Genomic DNA, 24,243 nt, shown 5'->3' on the forward strand with positions numbered 1-24,243 from the left:
GGGCCCATACTACTACAGCTTCAACTTGACAGGTATCATCCACACAGCAAAAGGGGCAAGCAATCCCATGTTCTGGGTAACATGGCCATTAACAATTAATTAAACAATGTAACCTTCAAGCTGATTGTATCCTCAAAATGCTGACAAAATTTCACGTCAACATTCCTGCTCACCAAGTGAACTTCTCATTGAACTTATTTGCCTAGCCTTCAACAATATTCTCATATCTTTATTACAGAACAGTATGGCTGTGTCCCAGCTGAAACAAAGCTGAATAAGTGGTTTGTTAAACACACAGCATGTCACTTTGTTTAGATCTTTAGATAGATCTGCTTGGCCCAGAAACTTTACAGGTGTTACTTGTGCAAGATAGAGACCGAATCTTAAGCCACATGCTCAGCCTCTGCTTGCTTTGTGTTTTCAGAAGTGACATTCTGTGCCAATAAAACTGAAATGTAGGACTGCATAGGAATCTAAAGGGGGTACAACCAAAAATTTAGTCTTCTTTTAAGATTAACAAGAATCAAAACCATTACCTTGTAGCTCTTCCGAAATATCTTGACTAGAAGTAGCCATTTCTGCAGCGACAGCCTTAGTGATTGTGCAGGTACTGAGAATGAAAGAAATACCAATTTGAAGCAGCTACACATCCTGCTGCAGTAACCACACTATAGTGAGAGGAAGCAGCCCTCTTTGGAAATACAATTAAAAAATCCAACCAGAACACCTAAGAAAAATGTCATTCATGTGTTTTAATAAAATCTAGCCATATATTATTTATTCAGATAATATATTTACTGCAATCATTGTTTGTATTTAATTAATTGATATTTTAGCCTACAGGTACCAAAAACTCACTCGTGCAAAACAGAAACAGAGCCACAGTACTTAAGGTTATTAATAATGAAACAGAATTAAGTTTTGTTGTAACTGTTAGAGACAGCTGCCCAAACTAGTAATAATACACATATTACTGCTCACACTTTGCTCCTATAAATTACAGATTCATTTTTGATTTTTTCCCCCCCCCTGTTGGTTGCAGGAAATGTTCTCCACTGAAACACCTTACAAAGATTAACAAAATACAAAGGCATAAATGGAGTTCAAACCCAAGTGATGTGGGTATAAACTGCAGTATCACTGGGTGACACTATCAGGTCAAAACAAGGGGCAATCATATGAACAAAACACAAATAAAATGACATGGTGAATGGATAGAGTTAGATGTGAAATATGTACAGTATAATAGATACCTTGAGTAATATTGTATAGCAATAAACTAATCAATCATGACAAACATGAGTCAAGGTAAGTTTTTGGAGGTTGGGGGTTAATTCCTTAGTGCTGACAGGAGCTGTAGATTACCCATACTGTCAGAGCTCTGCAGCCTTGATGTGTTCACAATAACTATGTTATGCCAATTAATTACTTGGGAATTGTAGTTGCATTTTATACCATGATTATAGTTCTCTACAATATTCACACTACATAATGATATGATGAGATTCTGAATCTTTAATAACCTTTTCCCTGCTGGCCTATCCACCAGGTCAGTGAGTGCTCAAACATTTTTGGTAGAAGAACCTCTTTTCAAATGTATTGTAGGGGTGGGTTAGCTTAGTTGGCTAGATATGGTGCAGAATGATGACAGTAGTGTGTGTTCAATTCCTATACTGGCTGTGGTAGTTCATGGAGAGCTGCCTCCATGTCTTGACCCATGCTTGGGCTGAATATAACAACTTGGCTGTCTCTAACAGAGAATGGTACATCGAACCATAGAAAGCTACAGCATAGAAAGAGGCCATTCAGCCCATTGTGTCTGCACCAGCCGAAAAAGAATAAAAAACAAATAACTAGCTGCCTATTTTAATCACCCTTTCCACCACTGGGTCCGTAGCCTTGCAGGTTACAGCACTTTAGGTGCAGATCCAGGTGCCTTTTAAATGAATTGAGGGTTTCTGTCTCCACCACCAAACCAGGCAGTGAATTCCAAATACCCGCCACCCTCTGGGTGAAGAAGGTTTTCCTCATGTCCCCTTTAATCCTCTACCAATCACTGTAAACCTGTGACCCCTAGTAATTGACCTCCCTGCTAGGGGAAGCGGGTTATCCCAGTCTACTCCACCTAGGTCTCTCATAATTTTGTACACCTCAATCAGGTCACCCTTTGAGCTCCTCAGTTCCAAGGAAAACCACCTCAGCCTATCCAATCTTTCCTCATAGCTACAATGTTCAAGCCCTGGCAACATTCTTGTAAATCCTCTCTACTCTCTCCAGAGTAATTATGTCCTTCTTCCTGTAATGTGGCGACCAGAACTGTATGCAAAATTCCAGCTGTGGCCTAACCAGCATTTTATATAGTTCCATCATTACATCCCTGCTTTTGTATTCTATACCTCGTCCAGTAAAGAAAAGCATTCCATATGCCTTACCACCTTATCCACCTGTCCTGCCACCTTCAGGGACCTGTGGACATGCACACCAAGGTCTTACACTTCCTCTACCTCTCCTATTTATTGTGTACTCCCTAATGTTGTTTGCCCTCCACAAATGCATTACCTCACACTTCTCTGGATTGCCACTTTTCCTCCAACTCAACCAAACCATTGATATTATTTTGGAGATAACAACTATCAACTATATGGCCAATTTTTGTATCATCTGCAAAGTTCCCAATCATACCACCCAAGTTTAAGTCCAAATCATTAATATATACGGCAAACAGCAAGAGACCCAACACTGACCCCTGTGGTATGGTCTGCCGTGGACTTTTCAAATGGATTAGTAATCATAGGCTGGGTTTTACACTTCCCTCACTGGTGGGTTTGAATGTAGGGCGCCAGAAATGTAGAAAATATCCAATTGTTTGAGACTTCAAGTTCAATTCCAAACACAATGAGTCATAATTTGCAACAGATGATCAGTTAATTCCATTTGTCATTAGTTAGACCTCTCCTTGTTCAGTTAGTCTTTCAAATTGGCAAATTGTTGCAAGTGTGAGGAAATCCAGTCATCAGGGACTCAAGGGAACAGGGCAACAAACTCCTTAACCAATCAGATTGAAGGATGGCAAAATTAATCGCAAAAGGACTGAGAAGAAAGTGTAACTTAAAATGGGCATATACAATGTCAAATCTGCTACAGAAAGAACAGAAGAGGGAGGGAAAGAAAGATTGGATTAAGAGACAAACAAGAAAAGGAATTTAAAAAAATACATTTTAAAAATCTCCAACAATTAAAACCTTAAGGAATAAGACTCCACACTTTTAATATCAATGCCACAGTTCATTTTCAGTATCAGAGAGGATATTTAGCAGTCATTAATACTCACCATTTCATTAAAAGGATACTTAGACTAGAATAGGCAAGACTTAAATTTGTGGCGCGTTTAGTTCATATCTACCATGCAAATATAGTAGCTTCATGTCATTCAATGCAATGGTGTTCCAGTTCTGGTGGAGCAACTCACACAGCAACATTTAGATATTTGAGTTTGTCTTGGATGCTCACCTTAAGTTATTGCACTACTTATACATAAATAATGATGTGCACATTAGCCTCACCACTATTTTGACAGAAAAATCAGGGCCTACTTGTTAGAATAAGTAATTGTGTGGTGCTTTACATCGGCCAAGTAACTCAAGTTCACGCCTGCATGATAGCACCATCCTGTGTCACATGCCTGCACTATAGCACCATCTTGTGTCAGTGTTTTAGCAGCATGTGAAGAACAAACTGGAAACCCAGTTATGAATTTGTTCCAATGATAGTAAAAGCATATTCAACTCACCGAAAATGGACTTTAATTTGGCCTGGTCACTGAGCATGAAAATATAGTCAAAAAATGTATATCTTACATGCATTGTATAAAACAGTCTCAAGAGTGTATAAACTAAATAAAATTTTGTAGATTTATTTTTAAAAATCTGCTTTGTAATGAATGATGCTAAGTTTTAATATTAAACTGATGCATTTTCTGCCTAGCCTTTTTTTTGGGCAAAGTTGAAATCCAATGAACATATCCAAACATACCCATACCTTCAAAAAGAATGCCACTGGCACAAACAGGCAGGCTGCCCAAACAAAAGTAAATATTGTAACAATCCAAACAACAGAGATCTGAATTGACAGGGCAGTCCATACCATACAATATCCACCAGTTGTGTAAATTGAATTTAATTGGTGGACATTGCAGTTTGTAACTCCAGAATCTCTTAGGCATATACCAATACATCGAACACGGGAAAGCAGTCACATCCTGGAATTGTGATAGCCTAACTTAATCAATTCTAAAATTTGTTCCTGCAGAAGGACCAAGCTTTTTCTCTATTGTAGGTTCATGATATTACAATATTAAAAAAATACTTACAACAGCTTTTATTTATTTAGCACATTTACCGTAATAAAAAGTCTCAAGGAGCTTCACAGAAGTGTTAGAAAGCAAAATTATTTATAGAGCCAGGTTAGGTGGTATTAGGACAGGCTTGGTCAAAGAATAGGTTTTAAGGAATATCTTCAAAGGAAGAAAGGCACGCAGGGATAAAAGCAAAAAACTGCGGATGCTGGAAATCCAAAAGAAAAACAAAAATAAAAATACCTGGAAAAGCTCAGCAGGTCTGCCAGCATCTGCAGAGAGGAACTCAGTTAACGTTTCAAGTCCATATGACTCTTCAACAGAACTAAGGAAAAATTGCTAAAACATGCAGGGAGTCAGATTAGGGACCATATTCCAGAGTTTAAGAGCCTAGGCAGCTGAAGGCACAGTCAACATAGGTGGAGCAATTTGTTATGAAGCTATTAATGTATATAATGTTTTGGAAAATATTTTTCTTTTCAATGGAGGTTTAGTTTGCAGGTGTGCCTTAATTTGATTAAAGCCAGCTAGTCTGGGTGCTTTGATATGTACTAGTTTTGATATGTGAGAGATAGTGTGCACTTGCATTTTTTGAATAGAGCATTCAAGAAGTGAGGTGAAAACTTGACACCTTTCTAGCAGCTATCAAGCAATATGTTTATATTACTAATAAAATAGTTACTATGAAAGGGGTTTAATTGTTAAAAGGTGAAGTTCAAAGAGGCTGGTGAGACAATGAGAATTTGAATTCAATCAGTGGTGGAGGTATAACTTCAGCAGTTTTTGGGTGTGCAGAGCAGAGGCAATGAGAGATCAAAAGACAGCTGTAAGCTTCCAACAGGCTCCACAGGAACCAAAGTGAAAAGAACCTCAATTTGAATTTATAAGATAAAAATGTTTTGCCAGGTGTCTGGTGAAGTCTATGGGTTGCTGTTGCCTTAATGGAGATTAGTTTGGGAATTTGTTAAAACTTATGATAGTAGTAATTTGTAGTCATGCGTACATATATTTTAGCCTGTGTAAATTAATAAAATGTTTAATTTAATTTAAATGAAACCTCGAGAACTGGTTATCTGATTCCTGAATTTAGAGTCGCATCTCAAACATAACACTTAAAATTATAGGTTATGACAGTTGTTTAAAGTTTCCCTTTGGGATTTTAAAATAACTCAGCTTTAACAACTGCTTTGGTCGTAACACAATTAAAATCAGTGATGTTCTAGAGGCCAATATTAGGTAAGTGCAGATATCTTGGAAGGTTGTAGGGCTGAAGGAAATTATAGAGATAAGAAGGGGCAAGACTGTGGAGGAATTTGAAAACAAGGAGAAATTTAAAATCCAGGCATAGATTGACTATGAGGTCAGTGAGCACAGGCAGTGGAGTTTTAGATGACCTAAAGTTTACGGAATGGGAGACCAGCCAGGAGTGTGTTCAAACAGCCAAGTCTAGAGGTAACAAAGATGAGTGAAGTCTTCAGTAGCAGATGAGCTGAAGCAGGGATGAAGTCGGGCCATGTTATAGAGATGGGAAATAGGCAGAAATGGAGCTAAATGTTGCCAGAGTAATGTGAAAACTAACAGTTTTCAGATGATGCTACTGAGGGCAGCACGTGGATGAGAAATAGGAGGGGGCCAAATGCAGGTCCTTGGGAGCACACAGGCAATGACATGAGAGCAGCTTGCCATTGCAAGTGATGCACTGGTTACAATTAGATAGAAAAGAATGGAATCAGGTGAGTGCAGACCCACTCAGCAGGATGACAATGGAGAAGTGTTGGGGGAGGATGGTGTGCTCAATTGTGTCAAAGGCTGTAGTCATGTCGAGAAGATGAGGAAGGAAAATTTATCTTTGTCACATAGGATGTAATTTGTGGCTCTGATATGAGCCTTTTTGATGCTCTGGTAAGGATGAAAATCTGATTCGACGGATTCAAATATAGAGTTATGGGAATGATGGGTACTGATTTGAGAGGCAACATGTTAAAGGATTTTGGAGCTAAAGAGGTTGGAGATGGAAGGGTAGTTTGAGTAAAGGAATGGTCATTTTGAATAGAGAGGTGATGACAGCAGATTTAAAAGAGTCATATCACCTGAAGAGAGGTGATAACATGGGGATCAGGAAGGGAAGTTGGGAGGTCTGCAGTTTAGTAGGAATAAAGGTTGAGGGAGTACGGACCCTCATGGACAAGGCAAACTGGGAGATGGTATGTGGGGAGATAAAAAATCTGGAGAAAGATGTGAATTCAGAGTTTTGGCAAGGTACAGTATTAGAGAAAGTTTGGTCATGGGCTAGTGAAAGGGAGGGAAGCGGTAAAGACTGCTGATCAAATGGTCTTGATCTTCATGACAAAGAAATCGAGTTGGAGGCAAGGCTGGAGGACGTGGGGAGAGGGGCTTATGAAAAACCTCAAGAAGCTGGGGGACGATCCTTGAACAGTGAGCAGTTTTTAGTAGACAAGAGCTGGGCCTTAAGAGGGTGATGAGGTCTGTACGGAGGGGAACAGCTAGTGAGAGAGTGTAATAATTCTATTGCAAAAAGATCAAAGATGGAAGTAATCAAATCAATGGTTGCAGAGATTTAGCAAACAGAGGGTCAATGGTTAATGAGTTATGGTTTTATAAGTGCAGTTATAAGAGAATTGGGGGATAGTTTTCTTCTTGAGGTGGATACAGATGGCGGCAAGTTTGGTGCATGGAAGGGAAATGTGGATGAGGGTGTGGTACAAGGAAACAATCAGGGATGGCCTTATCTGTGATTGAAACGAGTAGCAGCAAGACCACGAGATGTGGCTGTGAATGTAGGTCAGCCATTTACATGAAGGAAGAGATTTAGGGAGGATAATAGGCCAGAGGGAAGAGAGTATGAGTTGAAATTGAGATTGAAAGCACAGAGGATGAGAAGCCCTTCAGTGCAGATACTGGAGGAAAAAAGTCAAGATATCTCAGTGAGAACTTCTATCGTATTTGGGAATGCAGCAGAGGACACTATATTTGAATGAAAGGTGAGAGGGATGGAAGAATAGGAGATGTTTAATGGAGGAGAAAGTGTCAGATGTTGTTGCAAATCAGGGTGCAGGTGGTATATAGTTAGTTGCAGGATTGGAATGATGATTGTAGAGGACTGCATAAAATCCAGAAGCAGCAATGGTCTGGGAGATTGTGACCAGGAACAGGCTGAAGTTCAAAAATCAGTATAACCAGTGGCTAGTCACAGGTTCAGCAGGAGACTCTTTTGAGTAATGGTGACCTAGATTGTTTAAAAAATACCCACCTGGTTTACTAACGTCCTTTAGGGCAAGAAATCTATTGTATTTACCTGATCAGCCTAGGTGACTCCAGACTCACAGCAATGTGGTTGATTCTTAACTGTCCTCTGAAATAGCTTAGCAAGCCACTCAATTGTATTAAAACACTACAGAAAAGTTGAATAAAACTGGGTGGACCAGCATTGAAATAAAAACAAAGTGCTGGAAAAACTCAGGTCAGGCAGCATCTGTGAAGGAAGAGTTAACGCTTTTGAGTCCAATATGGCTCTTCTTCCTAACCAACCCACTGAAAACAACAAAGGCATACCTGCAAGGTCCTCCTCACTAACATCTGGGGGCTTGTGCTAAAATTGGGAGGGCTGTCACTCAGACTAGTCACGGAAAAGCCTGACATACTCTGAATTATACCGTACAGGGATAATGTCGTCACCTCCAAACTTTATAGGGTTTAACTTTTTCAAATCATAAGGGTAATCCAGAGAGATGATCAATCAAGACTTTACATCAAATTCTGATCTTTGCATGATCCGGGGTATTCTTTTAGATGCATTCCAAACTCCTTTCACTTTTTTGACACAGGCCATCTCACTCTCTATTCTATTGAGTCTAGTTTCGGAACTGGACAGATGGTCTCCTTCTGTTCCTCTCACCCTCCAACTACACATGGCTTTTATTTTAAACAGGAGATACTGTTCTCCACTTCTGGAATAAGAAATCCACTTAATTTGGCATCAATCAAGCAGCATGCTCCTGAAGATGCTGAAAGAAAATCAATGGTTCTATGACTAACTAAATTATTTTATACCATCTTGTAGATGGGTGATCAACTATTGAGAACACAATCTACTGCTTAACATTATGGGGGTTACAGGCTTCAAATGGGGTCATGCAGACATTCAACTTGGAGACTGAAGGTTAGTTCCAATTATAATTGCAGAACTAAATATTGGATAGTTTTATTAAAGTACCTAACCACTTATTGACCATTTAAGATTATTATTTTTCCTTTGATATAACTGATTATCCACCCCTAATTGCCCTGAGAAGGTGCTTGTTAGTCATCGTCTTAAACCACAGCAGTTTTTGTGGCAATAGTGCTACAAAGATGGCATTGGGTAGCAAATTTTAAGATGGTTGTCGAGTTACAATGATATACATCTAAATCAGGATATGTAACACAGATGGGTTAACTGTCATCTAACAGGTGACAGTATTTCCCAGATGTTGCTACTCTTGTCCTTTTCAGTGGTAGAAATTGAAGTGCTCAAAGGTGTTGTTGCTGAAGCAAACTTAGTGAGCTACCACAATGCATTTCAACACCTTTGCACAAAGACAGTTTACACAATGGTGCAGGACTCTTCCATGCTCTCACATTGTGCACAAGAACACTAGGAGGCAGGTAGGCCAGCCACTTCACCTAGAAGGTGAGAGTTGTAATCTGTATTCTGATGAATGGCATGCCCTCAATGTTATTGTACACATCCTCTGTATCAAGGTTAGGATGTGACCTCCCTCTGACGAGCTGCCTAGGTTTGGGTTAAAACAGGATGAGAAAAAGAAATTACATTTATATAGTTCCTTCCACAATCTCAGGACCTCCCAAAACACTTCACAGCCAAATAAGTGTGTCATTAGTATCCATGCCAAGTACTCACTTTAACTGTGGTTCAGCTTGAAGACAAAGATCTTAGAATCACATTGCTTAAAATCTAGCACTGCAGAATGTGATATTTTGTCAAGGTGGACAAGGCAATTTTGATCTATATACAAGACCTAAATAAGTTAATACCTGCTGCATTGCAAGTATAATTACATCCCATAACCACCAACACAAATTGCAAAGTTAATCTGTTTGGAGAGAATTCAACCCCAGCACGGATTAAAACATGCACACGAAAGCAAAATATTGTAGGGGTGGGAAACCGAATAACAGAAAATGTTGGAAATACTCAGGTCAAACCACATCTGTGGAGAGAGGAAGAGTCAATGTTATAGGTCAATGACTGTTGTCAGCACAGGAAGATAGAAATTAAAAGATTTAAAGTATAGAGACAGGGAACGTATGGTAGTGGGGAAGAACAAAAGGGGAGATCTGGTTATAGGGTGGAAGGCAATCTCTCCTGTCTTGCATCCTATCATATACCTTCCATTTTGTTCTTCTCTACCTCCCCCCTATCTCTGTACTTGTTTAAAATCTGCTACATATTTGAATTTCTTCTAATTCTGATGAAAAATCAATCAATTCTCTCTTTCTCCACAGATGCTATCTGATCTGCTCAGTATTTCCAGCATTTTCCTGGGCTGTAGCGCAAGATTGCAATGGACTGGGGCCAGTGGCGGAGTCTTCCTGCCCACTGTCCTGCATGGGACCTGAGGAACTAGGTCTAAGTCTATTTTATTTAAAACGTCCACTCTGCAGCAAAGGTTCACGGACAAACACTTCACAACTGCACAGCCAAGTCCTGGTATCTACTCCTCAGGATCTTGACTACACATATAGCTTCAGACCGGTGGCAATAGTACAAATTAAAATGCGAGGCATCAGGGGTTCAGCAATGACTAAAACTGCTGGCAGTCATGTAGACAGTATCAATGTTGGATTGAGCAAGTCTAGGCTTTTTTTTTAAAAGCACTCTTGGAGCACGTTTTCACACACCAGCAGCTCATATAGGGATTTTCTTTCCATTGACACAGTAAGTTCTCGATATACACCAAAACCAATATTTATCACCAAGGAATTATGACATTCACAGTACAAAATTTAATGTCAAATTTAAGTCACTGTTGCTTTTACATTTCACAATAAGTTTCATTACCTGTTGTGCTAACCAGTTCGATTGTAGGATCTCATTACTTAAGCAGCTTTGAGTTCAGTTTTCAGTAAAAAGGACTGCCAACTGATATAAACATCCTTGAATGTCTGTTTAAGAGCCTCAAAATTTCATATACATCTTTTCCAGCTGTGTGTGGTGTAGTACCTTGTGTGGAAATAAAAATGGCTAACAAATACATTACAAAAATAGGTATAAAATGGCATGCAATAAGTGCACAGGCACCTATTAGGACATAGGAGCAGGAGTAAGTCATTCGGCCCATCGAATCTGCTCTGCCATTCAATTAAATCATGGCTGATTATCTACCTCAATATCACTTTCCCGCGCTATCCCCATATCCCTAGAGGTCATTAGTATCCAGAAATTGATAGATTTCTGCCTTGAACATGCTCAATGATTAGGTTTCAACAGCCCTCTGGGGTTGAGAATTCCAAGGATTCACCACACTGAGTGAAGAAATTCCTCCTCATCTCAGTTTTAAATGGGCTGTCTCTTATTCTGAGTCTGTGTCCCCTGGTTCTAGACTCAGTAGCCAGAGGAAAAGTCCTTTATGTACCCTGTCACGTCCCTTAAGAATTTTATAAGTTTCAATGAGATCACCTCTCATTCTTTGAAACTCTGGAGAATACAGGTCTAGTCTCCTCAATACAATCCCATCATCCCAGGGATTAGTCTGGTGAACCTCCATTGCACTCCCTCTATGGCAAGTATATCCTTCCTTAGATAAGGAGACCAAAACTGTACACAATACTGCAGGTGCGATCTCTCCAAGGCTTCATACAATTGCAGCAAGATATCTTTACCCCTGAACTCAAATCTCCATGCAATAAAGGCCAACATACCATTTGTCTTCCTAATTGTTTGCTGCACATGCATGCTAGCTTTTAGTGACTCATGAACAAGGACACCCAGGTCCGTTTGGACACCAACACTTCCCAACCTCTCACCATTTAAGAAATACTCCACCTTTCTACTTCTCCTACCAAAGTGGACAACTTCACACTTATTTACATTATATATAAAATCAAGGGTTTGAAACACAAAGGAAAATATCAAGTGTTAATGAATGAACTTGCAAATGTAATATAATTCCACTAAAATGAAGACACACAGGTGAAAGGCAGGTAAATGGTTTATTTACCAGCTGTACAGCACTACATTAATTAAATGCTTTACCCTAGCTTTCACAACCCCATTGAAAGTGTATTTTTACATTGTTTCCTCATCAGCTTGACTCCCTTTCCTTCACAAACAGTACAGCTAAATATAAAAAAACAAAATCAACCCAGAGTCAGCACTTAAAAGGGGGCAGAAAGCAGATTTAATTGCAATTCACCTAGAACAGAAAAAGAATTTCATGTTGAGTCAGCAAATAAAGCTTCTGACATACTCTTGTGGCACAACTTTCTCATATCTGCAACAGCGCAAACTTCTTTTAAATTTCACATTACTTTATTTTGCAATACAAAGCACATGGATATACTCACTCTTCAAAACTCTGCCTTGTCCTAGTTTTAAAGGATTAGTTCCATTATGCCCTCTTACAAATACATCAGATACATAATATGAGGTTCAGAGAAGCAAAAAAATATATAGTTAGGTGGGAGACAGCCAACCTATAGTGGAAATATAAGTAATTAAAATTTACAACATTAAAATCTGCAACTTTAAAGGGATTTGTAGTATGCTGTGAATGTGCTCATTACAATTTGACATTTTCTGCTCTGAACAGCTCAATTTGCAAATTAATTTTTACATGATTCTGCACATATTCACAAACACTGAAGAGTTTGACTCTTTGTGACAAATGTAATTTGTAAACGTCTCAAGCAGTGGTTAAAATGTTACTCTCCTGCACTTTGATACATAATCACTAGAAAAGATTAAAATGTAAAAAAGTTATCTACAACAAGCATGACCATTTTTTTTTGAGATGCCCTGTACAAAAAAAGGAAAACACACAACAACCGTCAGTGTTACTATGGATGGTCAGTTGTAAAATAATTCATGTGGCTTGAACTTAATTTAACAGTAACACAATGATTTTCAATCAGTGATTTGCATTCTGAGACGTCCAACAATAGCAGAAGAAACCAAAAGTTGTATATCATCATTTACAATTGGGTTGCACAAAAACATGACCATACGTCCAAAAATTCACAATTCTTTTGTATTTAAAGTTTACTACAAGTCAAATTTCCACCTGCTCAGCTCTTGAGTACAGCAGGGCGTTATGGTAAAAATAGCCTATGTTCTTTGCAACATATATATATATATATATATATCTCACAATGGTTCGTGCCACTGGGAAACAATCCTCTTATTATGCAAAAAGAGCTACGGCACAGATACTGTACACAATTGTTATTTAAGGGCAGGAACTATTTTACTGCTCTGTGTACATAAAGTGTACAAAGCATCTCATGGTATACCATTTCGGTTCTGAGAAATCAGAGAAATTGTTTTGGGTACAATTTTTGTAACAAATAAAATAACAATTTCTGATTCATAAATAGCATTCTATGCTATAAAAAGGGAACCTAGTCTAAACTCATTTTAGCTTCCTGGATGAGAAATTCTCTCTAGTACTCAGAAGGTTAAATGGTCTAAATCATTTCATATAAGCATGTGTCAAAGCAAAAATACACGTAATCTTATTCCGCAGGGCCATATTATTAGCATGCCTGGCCTTCCTCCATCACCGATCCATCATACTTAGGATCATCTCAGGTGTGATGTCTCCATTCTGAGCCTCAATTCCTGATTGCACCTGCACATCTTCAGCCTCAGGCTCTTTCTTTATCTCAACAATTATATTTTCAATAGTTGTAGTCCCTGGTTCTTGCAACTGTTGAACTGCTCCTGCTGAGATGAAAAAGAAGCAAAATCAATATTAAAGTTAAAATAAACTGAAAAATCCAAAATGTGCTTTTTAAAAAGAGAATGGAATTATATTCTGATCAAAAATGCTCTATTCCAACTGAGAACTGGCAAACAGGAAGCAAACAATATTACATCAAATGCAACTCTCTTTGTACTTTAGAAAGACATGGTTCTGCTACAGGTTGCTAAAAAGTTAGTTTACTCCATATACCAAATTGCTAATCTCAGTCATGTGCTTCATATTTATGACAAGAAAATCCAAGGGAGAGCCATCTCAGCTCTGTTTCCTAGAATTCAGTTTCAGCACATCATTGTTGGCCTAAAACCAAATTTCTACCTCAAGGTTATTTATATAAATAGGAAGTTACAGGCATTTAAGGACTGACCGCCTTGCAATAGGCAACTCAACAATTTTAACTAACTTGATTTCCTAATTATTTTAAACCAATTTCTCTTCTAGCCTTATGTTCTAGTCAGGATAAACTAATTCTAGGTATCTCATGTTGGACCACGCCAAAGATTTCTAAAGATCTAAAATGTTACTAGTTTCTCTTTTTTTGTAAGTCCTCAGAATTACTAGTGTGCAAATGAGAACCATCTCTGTCTGAATCCAAGCTGGTTCTTTTTTATTACGCTACTGCTGTACAGTACTCCTCCAAACAGCTCCTTAGAATGGATTCTGTTATTCTATGTACTACTGATTTTAAATCTATTAATTGTTCACTGCTCCACTAATCGCTAATTTATTTTAGTTTCAACTTAAACATGTTAAAAATTTATGAGATTTTAGAGTCAGATTCAACTATACTCTCCATTGCTTGCATACATATAAAGCATTGAATTATGACTGGTCAATAGGAAAACATACCTGGGATCCCACAATTGGTGCTTAAGAAAGAACTGGCCAATAGCAAAATACTCAAAAAGCAAGGCTTCATACAAGTTAAATCAAAAGTCAAGTAGAGTTCCACTTCTAAACTAACTCAATGGATAAGTGCACTGGCTTAACGCAGCACTGAGCCAAACAAACCAGGCCTATCTCGAATTAGCTGTCTCATCTGGGGCAGCAGTCCTGTGCTACACTTGGCATCAATGACACTATGCTAGGAAGAACAAAATATAGAAACAGACAAACAGGTAGCTATGGTTCCTGCTCCTGATATTACCTAATACTTAATGAAAGTACACGATGAGCACTTAGTAAATAAACTGTGATAATCCTACTGTTGGAATGAGTTGGGACAAAGGTGCACCAAAAATAGTAACCAGGCTTTTGCAGAGCATGAATTTTTAAAAATTACATAATAAATAAAATGTTACACTACCAGAATTTTTATTTGATTGATTGGCTTTGCCAGGTGGTCTACCCCTTCGTTTTTTGGCTGGTGTAGGTACAGGTATGACTTCTGCAATAGGCTGCTCCTCTTCATCCTCTTCTTCAGGTTTGCTCACAACTGGCTCATCCTCTTCATCACCATCTAGTTCAGGTTCAGCATTATCCTCATCATCTACAAAAGTACATAGTACACTGATGACAAGATTATTAAGCATCAGAATAAGATAGTTTACCCACCCAAAACAAAAAAAATCCAATTTAGTATTGCATTATAGGGCAAGGATCAGTCATCTTGCAACCATTTTTGTTCTATCAATCTCTCCTTCAATTCATCTCAGGCAAAGCTTTTCCCGTTGTTATACTCAGTATGACATTGCCACTTACTGTGAGGAGAATAGCAGAAATAGCCCCACATACTCTTCCGTTTTTCACATTAGAAGAGTCATTAAATCACATTAGTTAAGCAATAATCAATATTCAACTGTTTTCGGACTGTCATGTAATAAGACACAATAAGAAATCAAACTGAAAAGACTTGCTGCAACCACTGATATTCCAGTAGAACGGAACTGGCTCCGATAATAAAGTCATATGAGAAGAGGCTTGTCATCAAAACTACATTTTTTTTTGTTATTTTAAAATGGATTTTTGCTGAACTAAAAGATAGCGGCTACAGGTCACATAACTCAAAACTGGCCCTCTGTTCTGGCAGCTTCTAACAGGGATCACAAGAACAAGAGTTCCACTCTCATCCTTGTGGGATCACATAATTGTAGGGCCACATTATAATCACAAAACTAGAAGGCTAACAGACGAATTAGCTACCCAGCCAGGGCGATAACAAAGGTAGAGACATCGATACTCGTTATACCTGAAGAGGTGTTAACAGCCACCCCAACCTTTCACTCATAAGAGAAACAATGGATTTTGGCCAGAAGCACAGAAACTGCTCGTGAAGCTGTAATTAACACATTAAAGGGCCATATCACATGATCCAGTGCTTCTGGTCCCTTGGACAGTTTCATTATTACATTTCTAGCCTCACAATCTGCAGATTACTTCCAACCTGAAAAGAACAACAGCAGTGCTCCCAACAGGCCAGGCAGCTGGCCACCATCTTTGAACTCTTTGAAGCCTGTTTTATTTTAAAAGCATCGTCTTTCACTTTCAAGAATTTTCGTGCTGTCTCTGATCAGGAACTCACCTGAACTGAACACTGCCACAAAGGAAACATACTCTAGACTTTGACTTTATGGACTCTGGAAATCACATGAACTAATACTAATTTCTGTGGTTCTTTCACTGCATAATCCATTCTTGTAAGAACTCCTTTTTGTTATTTTAAATATCTCAATTCTATCATGCTTAGGATTATAACCCAAATTAACCCAGTCTCTCATTGTACCCAAGACCTTTGGTCTTCATCATCATCATAGTTAGTCGCCTTGAGAATTGCTCCAAGGCTACTATATCATTCCAAAGGTGAGACACCCAAAAACTGAATATATTCCACCAGGTAGGCAGCACTCTACAACTGCAGCAGTACTTCCCTGATTTTACATCTCTTGCACTGAAGCTTACCATTCCATTGGCCCTTCAGGATGCATTTTGCACCTGTGAGCTGCACAAAGCATTATTTTGCTAAATTTAATAGTTGCAAGTGTGTTCAGATATGCCTGTTGCAAATTTTACAGCAAATAAAGCACTGTTTGACAGCATGACATCATGTGGGAGATATTTGAGGTATGAGTGTGTAATATCTTGCAAATGAACGTTGCAATCAATTACCCAACATCTGGAAAATTTACCAACCAATATCATGCACCATTTTGAAGTAAGAGGCAAAGTTAGAATGCAAAGCCCTTTACAATAAGTAGCTATAAAGCCTAGTAAAGGCTTGCAATTTAATTGCCTTGCAGCTGGCAGAACTGGAAAGACTTGCTGCAACCACCGATATTCCAGTAGAACAGGGGACTGGCTCCGATAATAAACAAACAGACATATGTGAAGAAGCTGGGTAGAAAATGAGCTAACCAATTAAGTTAAAGGCAAAAAGGTTCAAATAAACAAACCTAGGCAATTGTTTCAATAGCTTACTGCATCACTAGAATTGAGCTTTGGTGGTCTCTAATTGGTTCTACTTTATCATCACTTATGCAGGCTTGGAATTAGTGGCTCACACTTTCAGAGTTGTTCACCCTTCTGCAATGAGGATGCATGATATACTCTTGTGAACCAATCAAAAATAACTAGACAACCTTTTTCTCCAGCAGCTACTCATGCCATTCAATAGGTACAGAACAGGACCTTCTATGAACTGTTTCTCAATTTAAGTGTTTTTGAAAATCCTTAATCAAATGACCTCCTAGAATCAAAGTGTCAATTCAGCACAGGCAATGACCATCCAGCCTATTGGGTCCATGCCAGCCCAGTGTATGACAGACCAGTCAGTCCTATTCTGCTCTACCCCTTTTAACCCTGCAAGCTTATTTCCATCAAGTGCCCATGCAATTTCCTTTTAATACCAGTAATCATTTCCACTTCCACCACACTTATAGGCAGTGAATTCTAGCTCTTTACCACTTATTGCATATAAAAGGATTCTTCCTCACATTCCCGCTGCATCTCTTACCCAAAACCTTACATCTGTGACCCCTAGTCCTTGTACCAATAGCTAATGGGAACAGCTTTTTTTTTGTCTAAACCTATCAGTCTTGTACATCTGTCAAATTACCGCTCAATCTCCTTCGCTCCAAGGAAAACAACCCAAGCTTCTCCAACCTAACCTTATAACTAAAATCCCTCATCCCTGGCACCAATCTAGTAAATCTCTTCAGGACCCAATGACTCGCTCATCCTTGCTAAAGAACTGGATATATTACCCCAATTGTAGTCTAACCAGAGCTTTATAGGAGGTTCAGCATAACTTCCCTGTTTTTGAGCTCAATACCTCTAATTATGAAGCCCAAGATCCTACATGCTTTGTTAAAGGACATAGCTGCTAGACTGGGTCTGCAGCAAGTGGTGAGGGAACCAACAAGAGAGAAAAACATAATTGACTTCATCCTCACCAACCTGCCTGCTGCAGATGCGTCTGTCAATGACAGCATTATTAAGAGTAACCACCACACAGTCCTTGTGGAGTTGAAGCCCTCTCTTCACATTTGAGGATACCTTCCATCGTGATGTGTGGCACTACCATCATGCTACATGGGATATTTTTGAACAGATCTTACAACTCAAGACTGGGCATCCATGAGGTGCTGTGGGCAATCAGCAGCAGAATTGTACTCAACCACAATATGTAACCTCACAGCCCAGGATATTCCCCATTCTCCTATTACCATCAAGGCAGGTGATCAACCCTAGCTCAATGAAGAGTGGTGGGCATGCCAGGAACAACACCAGACATACCCAAAAATGAGGTGAAAACTTGGTGAAGCTACAACACTTGATTGCCATACAGCGTATGCAGCATGCGCTAGAGAGAGCTAAGCAATCCCAAAAATAACAGATCAGATCGAAGCTTTGCAATCCTGCCACATCCAGTTGTGAATGGTGGTGGACAATTAAACAACACACTGGAGGAGCATGCTCCACAAATATCTCCATCCTCAATGATGGAGAACCCACCAGATCATACAAAAGGTAAGGCTGAAGCATTTGCAACAATTTTCAGCCAGAAATGCTGAGTGGATGATCCATCTTGGCCTCCTCTGGAGGTCCCCAGCATCACAGATGCCAGTCTTCAGCCAATTTAATTCATGACACATGATATCAAGAAACTGCTGAAGGCACTGGATACCGCAAAGGCTATGGGTCCTGACAATATTCCTGCAATAGTACTGAAAACTTGTGCTTCAAAGCTTGCCACACCCCTAGCCAAGCTGTTCCAGTACAGCTACAACACTGGCATCTACCCGACTATGTGGAAAATTGCCCAGGTATGTCCTGTCCACAAAAAGCAGAATAAATCCAACTCGGCCAATTACCACCCCATCAGTCTATTCTCGATCATCAGTAAAGCAATGGAAGGGGTTATCAACAGTGCGATCAAGCGGCACTTGCTTAGCAATAACCTGCTCACTGATGCTCAGTTTGGGTTCCGCTAGAGTCACTCAGCTCGGGTTCCACTAGAGTCACTCAGCTCCTGACCTCTTTCCAGCCTTGGTTCAAACATGGACACAAGAGCTGAACTCCAGAGGCGAGATGAGAGTGACTGCCCTTGACAACAAGGCAGCATTTGACCAAGTATGGCATCAAGGAACCCTAGGCCCAACCACCTTCAGCTGCTTCATCAATGATTTCCCTTCCATCACAGAAGTGGGGATGTTCGCTGATGATTGTACAATGTTCAGCACTATTCGTGACTCAAGTACTGAAGCAGTGCATGTCAAAATGCAGCAAAACCTGGACAATATCCAGGCTTGGGCTGACCAATTGGCAACTCATGCCACACAAGTGCCAGCAATGACCAACAAGAGAGAATCTAGCCATCGCCCTTGGATATTCAACGGCTTCACAATCATTGAATCTCTACTATCAACATCCTAGGGGTTACTACGGATCAGAAACTGAACTGAACTAGCCATATTAATACTGTGGCTGCAAGAGCAGGCCAGAGGTTAGGAATCTTGTGGCAAGTAACTCACCTCCCAACTTCCCAAAGCCTATACACAAGGCACAAGTCAGGAGTGTGATGGAAAACTCCCTACCTGCCTGGATGGGTGCAGCTCCAACAAAACTCAAGAAGCTTGACACCATCCAGGACAAAGTGGCCCACTTGATTGGCATCCCATCCACAAACATTCACTCCCTCCACCACCAATGAACAATGACAACAGTGTGTACCATCTACAAGACGCACTGCAGGAACTCACCAGGGCTCCTTTAAACAGCACCTTCCAAACCCACGGCCACTACCATCTAGAAGGGCAAGGGCAGCAGATAGGTGGGAACACCACCACCTGGAAGTTCCCCTCCAAGCCACTCACCACCCGAACTTGGAAACATAACATCATTCCTTCACTGTTGCTGAGTCAAAGTCTTGGAATTCCCTTCCTAACACACTGCGGGTGTACCTACAACACATGGACTGCAGTAGTTCAAGGCAGCAGCTCACCACCACCTTCTCAACGACAATTAGGAATGAGCAATAAATACTGGCCTAGCCAGTGACACCCACATCCCATGAATGAATAAAGAAAACTATTCCCTCTATGTGCTGCCACTTTTAAAGATTTATGCACATAAACCCCAGGTCCCTCTGACACTGCACACTTTAGAACTGTACCATTAAGTCTATATTGTCTTCCTATCTCTTCTGCCAAAATGCACACTCACACTTCTCTGAATAAAATTCCACCTGCCACTAAACTGCCCATTCTGCTAGATTATCTACATCCTGTTGTATTGATTGGCACCATCCCCACTGTCTGCCACATCTCCAAGTTTGGTATCATATGCAAATTTTGAAACTTTACACTCTATTCCAACATCCAAGCCATTTATATGCATCAAAAAAAGCAGTGGGCCTAGCAATGAACCTTGGGAAACACTGTCCACCATGCTCCAGCCTGAAAAACAGCCATTTAAAACAACTCTGTCCTTGAGCCAATTTTTTTAAATCCAAGCAGACACTGACCCTCCTTTTCTTTGAGCTTCAATTTTGTTAATGAGCCTTTTATGAAGCATTTTGTCAAAAGCTTTTTTAAAATCCATGTAGACAACATCCATTACATTGACTTGCTCAAACTTCCCTGTTACCGCGTCAAAAATCAATTAAATTTGTCAAACATGATCTGCCTTTTACAAATCTGTGCTGCTTTCTTTAATTAACTCAAATCTTTCCAAATGACCTAGCTCACTTCCTATGGATGTTACAAATTTTACAGCAAAACTGTCTTAGTCAAGTAACTGGTACTAGAGCAATTAAAAATGAGTATTACCACTATCAGTGGAGTCTCCTTTCTTGGACTGCATTTTCCGTTTCCTCCCACGTCCTTTGCTCTTCTTCCGCTCTACAGCATCTCCTTCTTCACCTCCTGGCCCACTGCAATTCTCAGCATGTTTTGTCATTGTATTCTGCAGAAAACATAGCAAAGGCAAAATGTTTATGTAGAAAATGCCTGCATTGGAAGTTACTTCGAACATCAATAATATACAAAATACTATGAATGCTGGAAATCTAAAATAAAAGCAATGTTGGAAATACTCAGCAGCCAAACACACCCTTGGAGAGAGAGAGAGAGAGAGAGATAAAGCTATTTTTCAGTTTGATACTTTCCAGGACTTCTATAACTTTAGGAAACAAAATAAAAATAACCTGACGAACAGATTTGTGGTAACTTCACAAAATATGACTCACCAGTCAAGTACATGCTTTTATAAATGAGAATAATAAAAAAACAGGGATATGTTCATGTGATTAAAATCAGAACTGGCAAACATTTTTCAACGGTGGCTCCTCCAAATTGCCTCTATCTTGGCTATGGCTCATTCTTTTGCAGTTTTTGGTATAAAAAACAATGTCGAGATCAGGCAGTCTTGTGACAAGTAGTCCATCACAGCAGCAGACAACATCGTTTAATTTCTCAGGCTATGATGCCAATTTCTGCACTATTTTGGAACTGTATATGCTAATTGAACAAAAAGTGAAGAGCTGAAAGGTCAAACACAGAGAATCTTCATGCATTAATTCAAAAAACTTCAACTTCTACTTCTTTTTCTGACTTAGGACTGCTTGGAGCTATTTTCTAAATGGTACATTAATTAGCTTTCATCTATGTGGTCTCAATGTTGCCTCCCCCATGAATGAACTGAAAGGTGCAGTTCAGGAGGAACCTTACAAGCACAGAAGGGAGCATAATCATGATCAAAATGATACAACTACAGTATGATTTTTTTTCCAATTTGTTTAGTGGTGGTTGAATAAGGATAATCAACTTCTGAGTTATCTTTTTTTCCAGACTGCAAAAACTAAAATGCCAGTTAAAATAGAAATAAAATAAAAAATCATTGCAACAAAGCAATTTTAACATTCTGCATTCCTAAGTACTAATTTCTCCTATCGACTACATATATATTGTCATGGTAATGAAAGAAAAAACACCAAATTGTGTCCGGAAATAATGGGACTTTAAAAATAAGACTTAAGTTTATTTTAAAAATGTACACAGCTGGAATGCTGCAGGGTGACTCCCCAAGAGGTAATGGAACCCAACCCCAGACAAGATATTTCTAAAGGCATCCAGAAACTAATTGCTCCCTCCGGTAGAGACAATGGGACGAAATGGGAGATGAGTATCATCTCATCAAGAAATCCTGTGAGGAATGCCCAGGCTGATTGGTGAGTTTGCTTCCAACTTGGAATATACAAAGAAAGGATTAAAAGCGAGTTGAAAAGCTGCCCCAGTGTCTGTCGGTGGGTGTTCTGAGAGAGAACAAGTGCTGGAAGTTTGACTCAGAAGTAACAGCCACACACAGTACCCCTGCAAATTGCCATTTTGTAGGTATCCCGATCTCTCTCCCTTTCTACTGAATTCAACACTACTGGAACCTCGAAACCAACTATTTGTCTACAGGAGTCAATTCCACTGGAATCTTGAATCACAATGGCCACAACATTCAATCACCCCTACTCCCCACGAGTCAAGGACTATTCCATATACTTTTTATATATGTATTCACTTACTTCAAGATAAATTCTTACTTTTAACCTGTAGGACCATATATGCATGTGTTTTATCCTTGCCTTTAATAGTTAATAAACTTACTCTTACCTTTAACTCAAGAAAGTCTGATCAAATTGGCTCCTTTAAAACCAGAACAATTGGGTCTGGGAAAAAGATATCCTTTTTAGTTTAAATCTTGTTGTGACTCACAGAACGGGGGTGGCTGAATAAAGGCAGGGAGCCAGGTCATCCCTTCTCATCCAGGGCACAACAATCTGGGGGTGTCCCAGCCAGAAAGTGACAAATTGAGGGATCAACAACTTTGGGGAACCTAAGCTGGGGGTGGTTCGTAACAATACGCTAGCATCAAATGAATTTAAGGATATTGAAAAAAGCCTTTTTTAAAAAAGATATATTTAATATTCTTACCCTCATCTTTAAATTCCTCTACAACCTTGACTTCTACCCCCTACCCCTGCAACCTCAAAACACTACAACACTCCCATCTAATTTTTCCATTCCTCTAGTTATGGTCTCTTGTACATTCTTCCTTCTCAGTACAATCAATATATATGGCTTCAGTTACCTAGGTCGCAACCTCAAGAAATTCCTCCCCAAACTTCTCAGCCTTCCTACTTTCCCTTTCATCATCAAGGCTCATCTTTTTCATCATCCCTACTAGAGCTTTTTTAATGTCATCGGTTTTTCCAATGTTTCTGAAGTATTTAAAGACGTTTTCAACATTAAAGACACAACATAAACACAAGTGCCAAGTAATAAACAGTTTCATCTGAATATAAAATATCAGGTACCTTACGAGTGAATGCTTTGCCACATTTTGTGCATACAAAAGTGGCGGGGATAAAATTAGGATCATGGTAGCGCTTGAAGTGCATGTCCAATAGTTGTTTCTGCCGAAAAGTCTTATCACACTGGCTGCAGGAATAAGGCTTCTCTCCAGTATGAGTTCGTTTGTGCATCACCATGTGACGTTCCTTTAGTGAGAAAAGAAAACAAATAGCATTAAGTGAAGGCATCAAGCAATATAGCAGGTTGTAAAAATTAACAGGATCAAAGCAATTATTTTTAGCCCCTTCCATGAATCCCACTTAGTCAATGACTGGATTTGACCCGCATTACCAGCTACTCACACAGGCTGAAAATGAAAAACACCATGACTTTTCGTTCAATACTTCAACACCCACTTTCTAACCACCAAACCATTAATTGCCACTTCTGCCTTGAAACCTATGATATTTCCATCACTTTATTAGGTTATTTCACTATTCTTCACCCTCCATAAACCCCAACATGCCCAAACTCAGCTGCATATATACAATCCAGAACTAAATCCCACATCCATACCTCCCCATCTTTGCTTATTTCACAATCCACAAACTGAAAATACTCATTTTCAAATCTCTTCAGATCTCCCCCAACCTATCTTGGGAAACTCTTCTGACTATGTTTCCTTCAGCATCCTTTGGTCCTCAAATTTGTATAATCTCCCCTGCACCACTGGTAATGGAGCCTTCAACTGCCTCAGTCAGTTCCCTGGAAAGCCATCCCCAAGCTCCTCTGTCTTCCTATTCCTTTGTCCACTTTTAAAACTTGCTCTTAAAACAAGGTTTCAGCCACGCCTCTTAAACCTTCTGAAACAGCTTAGGTTGCTTTCTTCATAAAAATCACAATATAAACACAAGTTATTAGTGTCAGTTATCATTTAAATGGAATCTGTGCTGGTATTATAAATATGACCTTCTCCATTGTTGTCATTTCTGTAAATTCCAGCTGCTCTGAAAGCAACTGCAGTTATTAAATACAAATGCTCCTAAATTTGAGTAAAAGTTCAAACCATAGAAAAGCTGCAGCACAGAAAGAGGCCATTCAGCCCATT

At 39.4% G+C, this 24,243-nt stretch overlaps 1 protein-coding gene across 4 annotated transcripts in view; it reads right to left on the minus strand.

The window, feature by feature from the left end:
- Positions 1-11,568: 11,568 nt before the first annotated feature.
- The window catches only part of ctcf (CCCTC-binding factor (zinc finger protein)), a 50,045-nt gene continuing 37,370 nt past the window's right edge, over positions 11,569-24,243 (minus strand). For 3 of the 4 annotated variants that reach the window (XM_041191922.1, XM_041191923.1, XM_041191920.1), the window contains exons 8-11: positions 23,159-23,341; positions 20,622-20,757; positions 14,663-14,845; positions 11,569-13,319 (exon numbers count right to left, since the gene is read on the minus strand). In XM_041191922.1, the coding sequence (XP_041047856.1) occupies positions 13,153-13,319; positions 14,663-14,845; positions 20,622-20,757; positions 23,159-23,341 (669 nt within the window). In that variant the 3' untranslated portion in view covers positions 11,569-13,152. The remainder of the gene's footprint in view (positions 13,320-14,662; positions 14,846-20,621; positions 20,758-23,158; positions 23,342-24,243) is intronic. The other variant, XM_041191921.1, reaches the window with a different exon arrangement.

This window comes from Carcharodon carcharias, chromosome 7, assembly GCF_017639515.1.
Source record: "Carcharodon carcharias isolate sCarCar2 chromosome 7, sCarCar2.pri, whole genome shotgun sequence".
NCBI lineage: Eukaryota > Metazoa > Chordata > Chondrichthyes > Lamniformes > Lamnidae > Carcharodon > Carcharodon carcharias.